The sequence below is a fragment of the Sus scrofa genome, chromosome 14 (genome assembly GCF_054392235.1).
Source record: "Sus scrofa isolate SSC_HxYL_T2T_F1_AM1 chromosome 14, Sscrofa_HxYL_maternal_Yorkshire_Landrace_v2.0, whole genome shotgun sequence".
NCBI lineage: Eukaryota > Metazoa > Chordata > Mammalia > Artiodactyla > Suidae > Sus > Sus scrofa.
Genome location: NC_139396.1, coordinates 6,385,860 through 6,402,912, shown reverse-complemented (window position 1 = coordinate 6,402,912; position 17,053 = coordinate 6,385,860). Strand labels below are relative to the sequence as shown.

The following is a 17,053-nucleotide window of genomic DNA, read 5'->3' as shown; positions in this document are numbered from 1 at the left end:
TGGATTGGGAGCTTGGGGTGAAGGGATGCAAAGGATTGGCTTCGGTGTGGATTAGCAATGAGATCCTGCTGTGTAGCACTGGGAACTTGTGATGGAGCATGCTCATGGGAGCGACTAGAATGTGTACATGTGTGTGTACCTGGGTCACCATGCTGTACAGTAGCAAAACCATTGTCTTGGGGGAAGAACAATTCAAAACCAACCAAACAAGAAACCCCCACAAATACTACATCTGAGCTATGCGTGAGAATCTTGTAACAAATTGCAGGAGTGGCTGAAGAAGGGGAGGAAGCAACAAGGAAGCCTGGCCTTCCTGAATGCCTGGGTACAATGGGTGCCTCAGCAATCTTCTCATATGAAGGTCTTGTTTGAAAACCCTTGAAATGTTTCTTCAGTGTAAAAGCTCCAATAGAGAGCCCTATTCCCATGGTGCTCAGTTGTGCAGTGCCCCATCTAGAGTTTCTTCCTACAAAGCTCACCATGGCATTGCAGGAGATACTCTCGCCTCAGCTTCTCACCCTCTTTGGAGTCCATGTTCCTTTGCAAGGGGCAAGAAGCTTCGGAAGCACCCACACAAGTCCTTTTTCTCAATCTGCAACAATCCTTTCAACCTCTCCTTCCTTGCCCAACACCCTAACAGCAGGAGGAATTGTAGTTCTGCTACTGCACACAGGGACTCTTGCCTCCCAAGAGATTTGCTTGCAGTCCTAGGAGGTTTCACCCCTCACCTCCCTTGATGATGTTCCCGAGACCTCGCCTCTCACCACACCAGACGGACATACGCATTCCTATCACTTGCATCGTGATAAGCTGACCTTAACTCCCAATCTGAACGTTTCCTCAGGTGTGTTTCCGTTTGGCTGTGTCAGGGATGCTACGTTGATTCCCATGCAGACAGCACCATAGGCAAGGACAAGCCTCGATTCTCAAGAGCAAGGGTATGGGATGCAGACAGGAAATGCACCAGCTTTCAAGCAGGGCTTGCTGGGGAGGACGTTGATGCGAGTGGGTTTGGACACGTGGAGATTGGACATTGGTGGATAAAAAGCTGGCACTGTGTCAAAGGGCACACCCACATCACGGGCAGTCGATGTTTTCACACCTACAAAAGCCAGCAATTCCCATCATGGCTCAGCAGACATAAACCCCCCTAGGATCTGTGAGGATGCACACTCCATGCCAGCCTCCTTCAGTAGAATAAGGATCCGGGGTTGCCCTGAGCTGTGCTGTAGGTCCCAGATGCAGCTTGGATCCCACATTGCTCTGGCTATGGCAGAGGCCTGCTCGTGCAGGTCTGATGTGACTCCTAGCCTAGGAACATCCATAGGCAGCACGTGTGTCCCCCAAAGGAGAAAGCAATTAAACCAAGAGACCACCCCACACACACACATCTGGTTCTTTCACATAAGGAAAGAGAAGATTGTGTCTTCTCCTCCCTTACTTCTGTCCTTAACCACATAAAGCTCAAAGACGCAATAGTATCTCTTGGCTCTCCAATTGCCATTTCATCCAAAGAGCCTGCAGATTTGGGGTCCCTTTGTCATTTTCTTTTGGGTTGGACCAAAAGGCACCTTTTGGTGTCCATTCCGAGTTCTCCTCCCCTCAAGAACTGCCCACTCCCTGTAGCCTAATATGGTACCCTTATGGGCGAGTCTTGCCAGATGCATGCTGATTCTAAGGGAAAGGTAAATTTCAGATACACAAGGAAAGTACTTGCAGTAAAGATATGTCCAAAATGGTGCACGGGACACAGGTCAGGCTAAATGCAGGCACTGTGTATGGGAAATGAAAAACTCAAATGGAGCTGCACATTTACTATTGTTTTTGCCTGGCGTTGAGCACTCTGCCCTTTCAGTACATTGAATTTCAAGAGAATGGAGGAACTCCCATGTTAAAAATGCATCCAGTAACAGAGGAGCCACGATATCAGTAGGAAGGCAACAAAAGGAAAGATACTCAGGTCTACGGGGACGCAATTTAATTTTCTCGTTTCCTTTTTTACTTTTTCTCAAGAGGAACTCTTTGATCTTACAAGAGGTTAGGTTTTCCACTGCAGTTGATTTACAATGTTTTGTCTACTTCTGCTGCGTCGCCAAAGGACCCTGTCGTACAGACAGATGTATGTATATATGATATATGATACATATATATCTATATAGGATACATATGTAATCACTTTCTCACATTATCCCCCAACCTTTTCCATCACAAGTCCAAGATGGAGTTCCCTGTGCACATGGTACATTTCAACCAGAGACAAAGGAATACTACCTGCAAAGGCAAACGGATGGCATTCAAAGTTGCTTGCCCAAAAGATCTCTGAAAAGATGTGAGTGAAACAGGTATCTCTGATCCCTGGTGGGAACGAGGATTGAGTGGACAGGGGAAAGAGGGGAGAGGAGGACTCAGCACTCCATATGCTAATCGGCACACGTGGACTGTGATCCCCGAGAAGGGAGGATTTGTTGAAAATGTTACATTCAAACATTTAACAGGGAAAAGCTCCAAGACTTACCAGCAATGTCATCATACGGGAGACACGACAGACTGATCTCTGGTCTTGGACACGTGGGCTGTGCAGTGGCTTTTTGGATAGGCTGGGCCTTTCCAGCACAAGGGAACATGAGGAAGGTGGGTCCTGCTGGATGCTGGTTGGCACACAAGGACGGTTTCCTTAGGAAAGACGGACACACACCAATCACAAATGGTAGGTCTGCTGAGAGAAGCCAAACCATAAACATTGGGTTCCAGGTGGCCATGAAAACCCAAGTGGTTATCAGATGATAAAAGGTGAATTTTATTCAGAAAGTCTGGCCTCTGGGGAAGGGAGCCTGGAGCCAGGACGGAAGCTGAGGGGATTGAAGGACAACAAACAAGTTGATGAATAACAAAGGGAAAGGGAACATCAAGACAAACCTTGGTGCTGTGACTCTGAAAACCAACACATACATTGCCTGACGAGGCACTCGACACTTGTCTGGCCCCTGCATAAGGTGGAAGAAACGTCTGGTTCTTGCCTCCCTGCAGAGGCCAGCATGGAATGGCACCCCACCCCCACCCAGGCTCACCTGCCCTCGGCCCCTCCCCCACTGCAGAATGACTGCAGGCCCGCATTCTACTGTTGAGATTCAAACTTGGGCTCCTTTACTTGCGTCCTGAGCATCTGTTGGGGCAGGTCCCTCGCTGGGTCCTGCTCTTGACTGTCCACGTTGAGGCCACCAGCCCGTGGTGGTCCAGGCCCATGCCTGTGGGAATGGCTTCAGAAGGCGGTAAGCCTCTAGACAGGGGCTGTTTTCCAAGAGAAAGGGCCTCCCTCAAATCCCTGGGTTTCCGTTGGGACCCTTCACTGTGGACAGGGAGTTGGACGGAAGGAGAGGAAGGCGACAGCACTGCACCCCAGGGACATCTCAGCTGGGGAGCCTGTAGAAACCTGAAGCTGCCCTGGGGAGGACAGCTGCTTGGAGGTGGTTCAAGAGGCCTTGCTCTGGTTGGGGAGGCAGGATGGCAGCAGGCAGGTTGGCGGTTTCTAGAAGGGAGACAAGCCACTTGGAACGTGTGTGTAGCCAGTGTCCTGTGGCTGGCCCTGGGTGGGTCATGGGGAAGCCTAGCCCCGCCTTGTGGTCTTCAGGCATCTGAAGCTCGCCTCACCAGACCTCTCTAAGGGATTGGAACTGGCGCATCCTCTGGCTAATGGGGGCGTGGAATGAGAGGGTATAGTCAGAAAATGATTCAGTGCTGGTGGGTGTTGTCTGTGGCCACATGCTCAGGAAAGGGTCTGCTCTGAGCTGAGCAGGATGTGACTCTCACTGCCACAGCCCAGAACGTTTCCCTCCATCCCACCCAGAACTCACTTCTCAGGTCAGGCAACTGTGGCCTTGGGGTCCACAAGGGAAGGGCAACCAGGTGACTTCACCCAAGCTAAGACTCGTGGGCCTGAGGTGTTCTGTATTGGTTTCCCTTTTGTGGAAATACATCTCTGCAGACATGGCACAGCGTGTCAGGTGGCTCACGGCAGAAGCTGAGGCCTGACTTTGAGATGAAGAGTGTGTTCCTATTTCAAGTCACTACTACTACATGTGGAGAGAGGCTGGGTGCAGGTGGAATGCCTAGGAAGGCTGCTTCCTTTGTAAAGAGGCGGGGTGAAGCAGTGTAGCACAGAAGCAGGAAGATGATCTAGTCTGCTACTCTGAAACCTCCTAGAGCATCTGTGGAGGTCAATTCGGTGCCTCGTGGTATGTACCTCCTTCTCCTGAATGGGCGGTTTTCTCACAATGGCACCTGACTCCTGCCTGCTTCTCAGTTTCTCCTCACTTTCCATTGTTGGGAGCTGGAAGGGGAAGGACCACAGGCAGCCTCCACTCCCATGACCCTTGTCACATGAGCCGCCCTGGGCCCGTGCTTATCTTCGGAAGCCAACCCTGGATGGGAAGTGGCAAAAATGCAGGGGACACACACCGACTTCTCAGACTTCACTCTGAGGAGCAGAACTGCATGGTGGGAGGGATTCAGGGCCATCGGGATGGGGTGGCACACCTTAGCCCCTGTGAAGTGTCCACTCTGGGTGGTTCGGAGAGGCAGGTGCATGCTTGGTGGGGCTGTTCTGTGTTTGTCTAAGGGTTCTGTGTGCAGAGCGATCTTCGCAGCCTTTGAGAGGTGTTGTGTGAGGTCAGGAAAGTATGAGAGAACAGATGTGTGCTGAGCATCCCGAGAGGAAGGGTTGAGGAGGATGTGAGGCCCTTCGACTTTAGACAGTGGAGGTCCATCAAAGGCCTCACGGTGCCTGGAAGGACCTTGGAGAAGGCCCTTACCTGCCAGTGACCTTGCTGAGGGGCATGCTCAGAGTAGATGTCCTCTCAGGTCCAGGACGTGGGGACAGCCTGTGAGGACGAGGTGTCAGGGAGCTCCTCAGGGAGGCTCTCCCATCCCTGATGCTGAGCTGAGCATTTCTCGGTAGACAGGGGCAGGGAACTGGGTGTGGGGGTCAAGACCATGAACATCCCTCCACGACATCTGCACAACACACAGCTTCCTCGGGCCAAATGCCCTCTCCCACTGAGGTGTGCCCTCTGAGTCCCCAGAGAGCTTCCGTCCATGTCACCCATTCTCCTCTTCCATTCACCCCTTTCCTTTCTCTCCACAGCATTTCCACTGCTGGGCACGGATGTGGTCATGCCCCCTGGGGCCTCACGCTCCTATCCTCCCCCCACTCCTGGCTCCCAACCACAGCCAGCTTGGGAGCAGCACCGGCCACCGCCCATGGCCCCATTACTCCTGCCTGGCAGCACCCTATTGCAGCCACCTCATCCCATGACACCTCGGGTGACTCCTGCTCACCATGGCCCCATTGCCCCAGGGCTTGGCAACATCCCTGTCCCAGTCTGGTCAGGAGGGAGGTCAGCATTGCCCCACCAGTCTCAGGCCTTTGGGCGCCCTCAGGCCCCCCTCAATGGGAATGCTTCCAGGGCCCTCATGGGGAGTGCTTTGTGTCCTTCACCCCTTTGCATAGCAAGCCCTGTGGGGGACAGCGGGGTGGCTGCCCCAGCTATTGCAGCAGCTCAGGCTGGCAAGGGAGGCTTGGCCCCAGGCCTTCCTCCTCAAGCGGCACCACCAGCTGCCCAGATGGCCTTCACCCTGCCCCCAGGGACCTCTGGGCCGTGGCCACATGGCACCTCTGGGGCAGGCAGCCTGCATGCCTCCCAGCACACGGGCCCTCAGGAGGACGCCTCTCACCATAAGAGCGTCTATCAGAACTTCCGACGCTGGCAGCGCTTCAAGTCCCTGGCCCGCAGCCACCTGCCCCAGAGCCCCGATGCGGAAGCTCTCTCCTGCTTTCTCATGTAAGTGACCTCTCAGACCCTCATTAGCTCAGCTGGAGCCTTCGCATATACAGGACCTTGGCATGGACTCCCTGCTTAGGTTTCCAGGCATCCTTTCACCTCGAGAGAAGGAGGGTTGACAGCAATGTCCATGCTATGAGGAGGCACGTCTGCACTCAGATGTGTCCCACGTCCAGTCCATGACATCCCGTCCGTGCCTTAGCTCAGCTACCACCACCATGCAAGACCAGTTGTCTCACGTTCTGCACTGCCATGATAACATTGAGTGCAGGAGAGCAGTCCAAGAGGGTCCTGCTCGGATGTGAGGAGCCAGAGTTTGAATGGGACCTGCTTCTCTGGTGCTACCTCCTTTCAACATGGACCTGGGCCTCTGGCAGCCAGTGGGTATCACTTCAGATAAGGCTTAGGACATTCAGGCCCAGGACGGAGCTTTCTGCATGCCCGGTCCTTGTTGTTCTGAAGAAGTCCAGTGTGAACGGGGAGGTGGTCGAGCTGTCCATAGATAGACGGGCAAGGGTCTATCCTCCTAGAGCTGTGAACCTGGCAGGAACATCCCTCCTAGACCCGAGGTCCCTCCGAAAAGGGGGACTAGGCCATCTAGTGCAGAGACCTGGGCAGAAGAATCCTTGGGCTTCTCAGACCTGTTAGCTGGTAGACTGGCGCCTGCCCTCCCGCATTGATGGGGCTGCGTTTTATATGAGATGGCAACCCGCCCCCAGCCAGAGTGTCCCAGCTATAGCCAGGGAGTGGACAAGCATCCTCTGGTGAGTGGGAGGTGGTGGCACCAGGCACCAGGAAGGCTTGCCTTTGCTCTCCAGACACCCTCGTCTCCCCCTCTTGAGCCTGGGTTTGGCAGGGGTGGGGCCCATGGAGGCCTTGGAGCTGGGTGGGGTTGGGCAGTTGGGGGCTGGGCTGCACCAAGAGACTGACCCTGAGGGCTTACAGCCCAGTGCTTCGCACCCTGGCTCGCCTGAAGCCCACCATGACGCTGGAGGAGGGCATGCGGCAGGCCATGCAGGAATGGCAGCACATGAGCACCGTTCAGAGGATGGCCTTTTATGAAATGGCAGCAAAGTGAGTCAGGGTCCTGGGCCATGGGCGACATGGTGGGGTGGGTGGTGGGTGATGGGCAGGCCCCAGGGCAGGATCTGGCTATGGTGCTAGCAATCAGAGAGGATGCAAGAGGAGGCTGGCACCTGACACCTCCTGTTCCCTGAATCCCCAAATCCTATTGGCCTCCAGAATCCCCTCTGCCACCTGGAGAGCTTGGCTCTTCCAGCCTGTCTGTCCCAGGAGCTCTGCCCTACCGTGATGCTGATGTGGGGAGGCCTCAGGATGGCCTTGGGGAGCACGGCAGCCCAGGAGGGGGTCCCCTGAAGGCATGGGGGCTGTGCAGGGATGAGGAATCCACCCGGCAGCCTGGCACCCCTTCATGCTGGGTGCCTAGCCATCACTGACCTAGCATGTGGTAGGCCTCTCTTCATCAACGATGGCTGGAATGGGCAACCGTCCATCCCTGGGGAAGCCCATGGGTCTCTGGCCCTCCCTGTCATTTCTGCATGTGAACCTCCTAGTTTCCAAACAAAACCAAAGGAGCAGCTAGCTCTCAGTGGCAAGAGATGCCTCACCTCTAATGGTAGGATCCCCACTCCAGCCTGTGCTGGGCCCTGTCTCATTCGTGCTTTCCCAGACTCTCACTCCCAGCCCCAGGTTCTGGGTTCAGGCAAGGGCTCTGTGGAGATACGTGCCAGACCAGGCCACTGGCCATCTCCATTGTTTGGGTCAGACAAGGTCCGGGGGCACATGAGCAGGGGCCCCCACTGCCCACCATGTGTCCCTAAGCCTGGTCCCAGAGATTGACCTGGGTCTCTGCTGGGCCATGCCCTCCAGCTCCAGGGCTGGTCAGGCAGGAGGAGGCCCAGATCTTGGATATCTGCCACTGCAGTTCCCTGCTGTGACAGCACCTCACAGGCTCCTGACAGACCTAAGGACACCCTCTCCTCACCCCCTCGGTCCTGCTGCCCTGGGTGGGCTCCAGAGCCCAGGTGGTTTTCTCACTGGGGCCTGTCCCTCAACACCCCCCAGGTTCATGCAATTTGAGGCAGAGGATGAGATCAGGATGGGGAACGTGTCCTGCACAACGCGGGCACAGGGCATGCCTCCTCCAGCTCCAACAAAGCTGGCTCCTCAGGAACCCACATCCCGCAAAAGGGGCACTCAGTCTGTGAATCACCTTCCCCCTGGAGGTCAAGGTACAGGTAAGAGAGGCCTAGGCCTGGTCCCTGTTCCCAGATGGGTCCTTTCCACTCAAGGGGGCATTGGTCTTTCAACACGGATAGCCCCCGAGGGTGTCTCAGTCCCCCTTTTCCCCTCTGCGGTGTGGACCTGGTCCATTTAGAACCTCATCACCCTCCTCCCTGTCTAAGGGGCCCCTGTGAAATCTGCCTAACAAGTGTGCTGGTGGGGAGACCCTTGATCATTAGATGTTCCACACGTTCTCACACCTGACTTTTACCTGTCCCTGACTTGAATCTGGCCTCCCACCAAACCTGAGGCTCTGGCTGCTCCTCCCCCTTCCCACATGCATATCCATTGCCCCACAACAATGCCCTCCCCTGTGCCTGCTCAGGGGTCAGCTTCAGGGCGCTGGGTCTCTTCACTTTCCCTTCCTCCTGCTCTGCCTCAGCCTGTGCTCCAAGGAAACACGGCCCCAGGGTCCAGCACACCCACCCAAGGCCACGCAGAGCCTGGCAGCTGCTGGAGAACAAGGCCCCCAAGGAGATTCCCCCTGAGGCTCGCAGGGAGCATGGGGACCTCCCGCAGGCACTGGTGGGTCCTGGCCCCTCAGCCACAGGGGAGTCAGATATGGAATGTCGAGAGGATGGATATGAGCTGCCACAGGACGAGGACGGCTGCTTCCCAGACCCGGATCTCCTCAGCTACGTGGACAAGCTGTGTTCCCAGGAGGCCTTTGACACCAAGGTGGGCTGGGCCTGGAGTCTGAGACTCCAGGATTCCAGGGAGAGATGCTCTTGGCACCCTAGTTCTGGCTTTGGCCCAGGATAATGGGATTTAGGCTCTGGTCCTTGACCCTGACATCTGTGTGTCTTCCTGTGTGTCTGAGTGTACTTTGGTGCATAGGATGTGTATATGTGGATGTGTAAGTTGTACATGTGTGTGTGTCTCTCTCTTTGTAGGCCTTTGTGTGTCTGGGTTGGTGCCTATGTGTTTGTGCTTTGGAGCCCATGTGTCTGCATGTGCACCTGCTTGTGAGTGTGTGTGTGTGTTTATGTGAGAGTAGACAATACCTATGGGAGTTTGAAAGCTCCCCCTTTGTGAGGGGAACTCTGGATTGGCCTCTGCTAGTCACGTTTCTCCCAGGCCTTCCTGCCTCCCAGGGCACACCTGCCAAGGCTGCTCACAGCCTCTCCCTTCCATTCCAGGTGGACGTGGTCATTCACCCCCGATTCCTGGCAGAGTTGCTTTCCCCAGAACCAGAGTTGGATCTCTCGGGCCTGGCTGAGGAGCTGGAGCAGGAGGAAGGACTCTCCCCTGAAGAGGTGGCCAGGGGAGGGACTGACACTAGGGAGACTGGGGGCAGGGGGGGTAGTCAGGTGACCCTGGAAATCCAGGAGGAAACGACCCAGGTCAGCCAGGGCCGGGGAGAGCCCTAGAGCAGGAGTCCCTGAGGGCTCTGTCCCTCCCTCCCCTGACAGAGAGGCCCTGCACCCGGGAGGCTGCCCAGGTGAGTGCAGGGCAGGAGGAATGGAAGGGGAGGAGGGGAGCCGGGGACAGGGCAAGGACCCTGCTGGGGAGAAGGTGCAGGAGGAAGGCAGGAGGGCCACAGGCTCTGTCTGTGGATTTGAGTCCCATCTCACCTCCCCCTGCCCATAATCCCCGGCTCTCCCTGGAGGGTGCAGAGCAGTCACTGTCCACCTCTCTCCCACCAGCTAGTGCAGACACAAGTCCTGGCCTTGGAGGAGGATGACGGGGTGCCAGCCACTCCCAATCACAAGGCACCCCACCTGGACTCAAGACCTTCAGAGTCTGTGGCCCAACACGATGCCCAGAGGAACGAGCAAGGCCCAGAGCCCGGGGTCAGAGATGAAACCTGTACACCCCAGATGGATTTCCATGGCCATCTAAGGCACCCCCAAACAGACAGGGGCCTGTTCAGGCACAAAGGCTCTGTGCCCTCTCCAGGATATCAGGAGCCCCCTCAGGCTGGAACAGCACAGCCGTTTCCTCGCCAAGGCACCAAGCGCTCGGGCCCTCCATCAGGACTCAGGGCCAGCAAGGTTCTCAGGGAGGCCTCTCCTTTTAGTGGAGCCCCAGGGCTGGGTCATGGGTTCAGTGAGGATGAGGAGGAGCTCCCCAGCCTGGCCTTCCTCTTGGGCCTTCACCACAGCCTGCTGCCCTGGGGGCTGCCACAGAGCCCTGTCCCTGCCTCGGGTCTTTTCTGCACTGCAGGGCAGAGGGCCCAGCAAGCTTCCCAGGCCCCCGTGCCCCAGAGAATGGGCCTCAGCTCAGGCCCCCTGGAAGCTGCCAAGTCTAGAAAGCGGGCTCGGTGTGGAGGCCTGGCTGCTGCTGAGGACCTGGCCAGGCCTAGGGCTGACCTGCGAGGCTCTGGGAGGCACACCCTGGCTCTGGGGCTGGTTGACCCTTCCCAGCCCAAAAGGAGCAGGTGTGACCCATGTGTCACACGGAGGAGGAGGAAGTGGCACTGCAGCCAGTAGGGAACGGTGGGCCAGCCCTCCAGGGCCAGTCCAACTGGGCAGCCCCCATGGAAGCCTTGGGCTCCTCCAGGTCCTAGCAACCATCCTGGCTGCCATAGGGGTGGGGAGGAAGGACAGAATGACCAGAGCCAGGAGGGGGTGTGGGTGGGTGGGGTTAGGTGGTGGGGACTTGGGTCTGGGTGTGTGTGGGTGGGCACAGTAGCTCCTTTGCGATGGGGGATGTAAAACATGGATAAAATCGTTCTGTTGTGAAATGCACTTGGTCCACTGTCATTTTGCATGTGCCTGTGTCCTCAGAGATGGGTCCTCAGAAGACAGAGAGGGGATCTGAGAGGAACGAAGCATGTGTGAGATCCCAGGCAGTCTGGATCCACAGGTGAATGACTAAGTCTTTCCTCCACAGAGACAAGGATGCCCAGGCTGCTCCTGGGAGTACACAGCTCTCACTAGCCCCAGGGACAGCCTCATCATCCCTGTCTCTCCAGCCTGCTGGGCTAGGGGGCTTCTGGGGCATCGGTTGCATGCTCTGCCTCCCGGAACACTCTGGGGATGGAGAGCTGCTTTTGTGCCGTTCAGCCCTCTGGACACTCACCAGTCGTGAGAATGGAGGCTGGAGGCAGCCCTTACCTCTAGAGAGTTTCTCTCTGCCTCTCTGAAGTGGCCACATGACAGGCTGGGGTGATCCTCCACTCCTCCAGGGTGTCCCGTGGGGGTGGGCTGTCCAGAGAGGAAAAGGCTTGGCTGTAGGGACAGGACTTTCTGCTTCGGTGCCTTGTGGGTGGGGGCCCATCCTATCGTCTTGGTGGGATTATTGCCATGTGCTAAATGGTGGAGGCAGCGGCCTCTTAGTCCCAGTGAGGACAAAACAAAGGAGGGAGTGAGTGACTGTAATCTCATGACCTGTTAATGGCTTGGGGGGAGGTTCCATCATGTGAAGCTCAGTGGTCCCAACCTCACCAGCCCACTGGCTTCCACCCCCAGGGAGCTTTTGATACAAGAAGACCTGGGACTTTACGTGATCAGGGATAAGTTTTCGATTGGGGTGAGGAGGGTTAAGGATCTTGGGTTGTCCCTGGGAACGTCTGTGTGCCACAGGGGCAGCCAACACTTACAAAATAAAAAACAAGCAAACAAAAAAAAGAAAAAGCAAAATGCCCCAAACGCCAAAAATCTAGGATTAATGCCAAGTGCAGGCACACTTAAAGTGAGCCATTCACTCATGCTTTTCAATCCATTAAAACATGAAAGAGCAGGAGTTCGTGTGGCTCGGCTCTAAGGACACTGATTAGGATCCATGGGGACGCGGGGATGAGACATGGCATGGCTTACTGGGCTAAGGTTCTGGCATTGCCGTCAGCTGTGGTGTAGGTATGAGACATGCCTCAGATCCTGTATTGCTGTGGCTGTGCCATAGGCCAGCAGGTGCAGCTTGGACTCGACCCCTGGCCTGGAACAGCCCACAGGCCCCAATGCAGCTGACTCAAAATGGAAAAGAAAAGAATGCAATAGAATTTGCAGAAAGGAAAGATGTACAGACCATCACCAAATAGTATTTTAGGGAGTTCCCATTTTGGCTCAGAAGATGAAGAATCTGACTGCTATCCATGAGTACGTGGGTTTGAGCCCTGGCCTTGTGCAGTGGGTTAAGCAATCCAGCATTGCCTTGAGCTGTGGTGTGGGCTACGGATATGGCTTGGATCTGGCATTGCTGTGGCTGTAGCGTAGAACAGCAATGCCAGCTCTGATTCGACCCCGAGTCGGGGAACTTCCCTATGCTGCAGGTGGGGCCCTCCAATGCCAATCAGAGACTCCATCTATCCACGCATCCCTCCAACCAAAAAGGAAACAGTGGATTAATGGATGGCACATTCACCGCATCACAAAAATGGCCGCCATGCCCAGGGTGGGTGAAGGAGCTTCCCAATTTCAGGGGCTGGATTGGTGCAGCTTGTGTGAGACAGAGACAGTGGCTGGACACTCTTTGTCTATGACAGACACCAAGGGGAAGCTGACCCTCTGATACCAGGGAAAGGCTCATCTCCAAACCCCTCAAGGGGGAGTCAAAGCATTGGCTGAAGAAACCCATTTGACTTAGGAGGTGGGGCCCCTGGCCTGGGTTCTGCCTTTGCAATGCCATGTGTCTCCAAGACCAAGGCACCGAGTCCCCTGTGTCCCAGTCACAGACAGCATACCTTCAGTGTCCAGCCATTCCAACGGCCAGGCCATCGTGCCTTATTGGAAGGGCCTGTTTGGGTGGTGGGGATGCAGCAGTGTGTTCCAGAGGGGATTCGGGCCCTCTGGCTCACAGGTGACCTCTTGCCAGACAGGCCAAGTGACGCATCTGTTACCAGGGTGATTTCCCAGGCACTGCCTTCCTTCCTCAGATGGCAGGGATGCAAAGGGTTTCAAAGGGGGCACAGAGCACAGAGCCATCACCTACGGTCTCCTGACTGCCTCTGCCTGCGGGGGAGGAGCTTCCTGTTGTCACAGAAGCTAGTGCTAGCATACCACTCATTGGAGGAGTTCTGGATCCCCAACATTTTGCTACTCAGCAGCATGCAGGAGAGAGCAAGGATGGTCCTTGGAAGGAGCTAAGAGTCTTGGGTGAGGGGAAACTTGCTTATTTCCAAGAGGTGCTTCTCAGTCAGTCAGGGTAAGGATGCCCTTCCTTTCACGAAGTGCTTTGGAAGAGGTTTGACAAAGAAAGACTGGCAACCGCATGGGTTGGGAGGAAGCAACAGGCAGGGATGGAAATGTTGCTTGCTGAAGTCGAGAAAGGGTAGTTCTGACTTGCTCAAGACCACCTCCCTGCAGCTGGGAGGTGGGCCTTCTTCCTTGGGCCATCACAGTCCCTGCCAACAGCCAGGGACTGTGGCTGACAGAGCTGGGGAGTGCCTCCTGGTGCCTCTGTCATAGGCCTTCAGAGCCTGGTGGCAGCGCCAACAGCTCAGAATTGCCCTGGGCAGTAGGAGAGAGGCTGGAGCTTTGCCCACTGGGAGTGCTGATCCCCCTGCCAGGGACTGCACCCGGCTCCTGCATGTCAGCCTTCTGGTGGTAGCCAATGCCCACATGGGACCACGGCCATAGAAAGCAGCAGAGCGCTGCATCTGGGCCCCCTCCTGGACCCTGGCTCTCTCTCCACTTGTAAGCTGATCCAGACAACAATGGGCAGGGGTGGCTGTGAACTGGCCCTGTCAGACACATCTTCAGAAGCCTGGCATTTCCATGTTCAGGTAATCCCCTTATGGTTACAGTGTAAGGGAAATAGGCAGAGAACTCCTCTGTCACAGTCATATTGGAGCCGTTCCTGCCTGGGATGTTTGGAGAACCTCTACGATAAGGAAACAAAGAGCCACTGCATTTCACTCCACTGGGTCCAAAGCATATGCTGTCCATTGCAGAACAACGAGAATGAGAAGAAAGGAAGCCTCCAGATATGTGGACATGGAGATGCACCCTTCGAACGACTCCATGCTCAAAGAGGCCTCTCCAGGAGAACTTGGAAAATATATAGAACGGTAGGCAAAGGAACGTGCAGTACCTAACAGGTGGTAGGATGCAGACAAACTGGTGTTAAGAGGGAAGCAAATGGCACGAAATGCTTATAGAATACAAAAGATGCCAGGTTGCCCATCAACAACCCTCATTTTCACACAAGGCATTGAGAAAATACAAATCACAAAATACAGCAAACGCAGGAACAAAGAAGCTGACGACAATACCCTATGTTCAGAGGGACTCTAGCCAAGGAACACTAGCTTGGCTTACTATGCACAACCATCAACTTTATAGGCTGCATGAAGACATTACTGAGGAAAACCTACATGGTCACAATGGCGCTTGCAGAACATGTGCCACGCCCATTCATGTAAGAAACGCTCAGAAGTCTAGGAAGAGAAGGACACTCCTTGAACCCCGTAAAGAACATCTCGACAAAAAGCTACACCAAGCCTCCTGCGTGATGGTGAAAGAATGAACGTCTTCGCCCTCCATCCAAAACAGGTCAGAAAGTTCTTTCTCATTTCTCCTTTTCTACTTAGTACTGTAGCTACGAGCCAGGGCAGCATGGCAGGAAAAACAAAGAAAGACCTACAGATGAGACAGGCACAAACATAATTCTCCATGCTCATGGATAGCATGGCTACCTCCACGGGAAGGCCCACCGAATCTCCAAGGCACACGGAAGAGATGGAGGTCACTTTATCAAAGTCTCAGTATACAAGGTCGACACAAACACCTTCATCATGTGTGTAAATCCCACAAAAGAACATGGCACCAAAATGAAAAACACCATGCAATACACAAGACTTGCCAAAACCTTGAAGCATTTGGTTCCATCGGTCATTCTATGGCTGCAGCCACGGCATATGGAAGGTCCCAGGCAAGGGGGTCAACCTGGAGCTACAGCTACCAGCCTACAGCAAAGCCCCACCAACACCAGGTCCAAGCCACACTGCCGCTGGTGGCACCACTGGACCCTCATCCCACTGAGCCATGTCAGGCATTGAACCCACATCCTCCTGGACACTCTTTCAGGTTCATCACAAACTGAGCCACAATGGGAAATCCGGGGATACATATTTGATATAGAGCATCTGTATGATAAAACAAAACAAGACCTACAACAATGCGGACACGTATTATACTCATGGATGGGAAGACTCAACACAGAATACGGCCAAATTCCAACAGAAGTGTTTTTTTTGATTTTTTCTTTTTGGCCCACATGGATGAAATTATTCTAAAATGGATAAAGAAAAGATAAAGGAGCCAGAACATCAAACATAATTTCGAGAAAGCACATTAAAGTGGGAGGTGATTCGGCTTATGAGAACGCTTTATGGAAGGCAGCTTGGCATTGCTGGCGAGATAGAGGCAGACAGAGTTCAGTGTACAGATAGAGAATGCAGAAATAGATCCATAGCAATACACCAACCTGGGATGTTCTAATACGGAAGCTCAAGGGCAGTAGATTGGAATAGGGATAGGGTTTTTATCCGATACGAAAATGAACTCATCATGGAACATTCAGTGCAAATGTAAAATATGTATAAATACAAACGATGCAACGTTTACCACACCTAAGAAAAAACAATTGGAGCAAACCTCTGGGTCCTCAGGCTTGGCAAAGGGGTCTTCCACATGACAAGAAAAACATTATCCCAAAAGGGAAGGAAAGAACAGAAAGTTGGACTTCATCAAAAGGAAAGAAAGGCCCTTCAAAACATACATGCACCCCAATGTCCACTGAAGCACCATTTCCAATAGCCAAGACAAGGGAGCAAGCTAAATGTCCATCGGCCGAGGCATGGATAAAGAGGATGAGGTTCATATGTACGGGGGGACATCACACAATCATACAAGAGAATGGAATCATGAACGCTGCAGCAGCAAGGATGGACCTGGAAATTATCATCCTAAGTGAAGGTAGACAGGGAAAGACAAACATCGTATGATACCACTTCTAAGTGGAACCGAAAGAGAGGACACAAATGAACGTGTGCACGGAACAGAAACAGACTCCCAGCCTTGGATAACACGATGGGTACCAAAGGAGCCAAGTCCGGGGCAGGAGGGACTGGGGGTTTGGGACTGGCTTCTGCACACGGAGTACATGGAATGACCGGCCAACAGGAACCTGTGGTAGAGCCCAGGGAACTCTAGCCCACAGTTAGTGATAGTCGATATGGGCATAGAATCTGAGGGAGAAGGGGTGTGTGTGTATGTATGACCGAATCACTTTGCGACACAGCAGGAAATAGCACAACATGGTACCTCACTGTCCTTTCAATCAAACTGAAGATAAGTACATCAATACCGCTGGAATAGGCAACAACAACATCAGCAACAATGAAAACATAAGCGTTCTTCCCCATGACAGCCAAAACCCTACCCCAGACAGAAAACGGACCTCATCACATGGAAACATTTTCCTAGCTGAAAAGAAGCTACAGGTTTGGAGAAACTACCTGCCAACCACACATCTGACCCAATTCTGGTGTCTCGAGGGAATAAGGCACTGCCAAGACACGACCATAACAGCGGGACCTATTCCACCAGAAAATGGGCAAACGTTAGGAAGAGATAGGTCACCCACCATAGCACTGTGAGTCCGGAAGGCTGGGTCCACTGTGAGGCTTCCCGGGATCCTGCTGGCTACATGAGAACACTGGGTCATGCAGAGGGCAGGAAGGATTGCAACAACACTGCTTCCAGGAACTCCCTCGGGTTGGCCTGAGCCAGCTAAGCCGAAAAGGAGACATCAGGCTCCAAGTGCTGGAGGTGTGGACCCCTTGGGCCAGGCTGGCTGGGGCCCTTGGACCGAAGGCAGGTGTTCATGTGGGGGTGGGGGCCAGAAAGGTGGGCAGTGAGTTGTTCCCCTTCAGGCTATGGAGAGCGGGGCCGTGGGCGTGCTGAAAGAGGGTGCTGGGAATCCAATGTAGGAGCAGAGTGCTGTGAGGCCTGGACCTCATCTCACAG

At 54.3% G+C, this 17,053-nt stretch overlaps 1 protein-coding gene across 1 annotated transcript; it reads left to right on the top strand.

Moving 5' to 3' along the window:
• The first annotated feature begins 3,141 nt into the window (after window positions 1-3,141).
• Window positions 3,142-10,831, top strand: LOC146396268 (NUT family member 2G-like). The gene is made up of 8 exons (XM_084994837.1): window positions 3,142-3,269; window positions 3,983-4,232; window positions 5,141-5,837; window positions 6,783-6,911; window positions 7,923-8,095; window positions 8,524-8,819; window positions 9,281-9,397; window positions 9,788-10,831. Exons 3-8 carry the CDS (start codon window positions 5,170-5,172, stop codon window positions 10,571-10,573), a joined length of 2,169 nt encoding a protein of 722 aa, XP_084850963.1. The 5' UTR covers window positions 3,142-3,269; window positions 3,983-4,232; window positions 5,141-5,169; the 3' UTR covers window positions 10,574-10,831.
• Window positions 10,832-17,053: the final 6,222 nt, after the last annotated feature.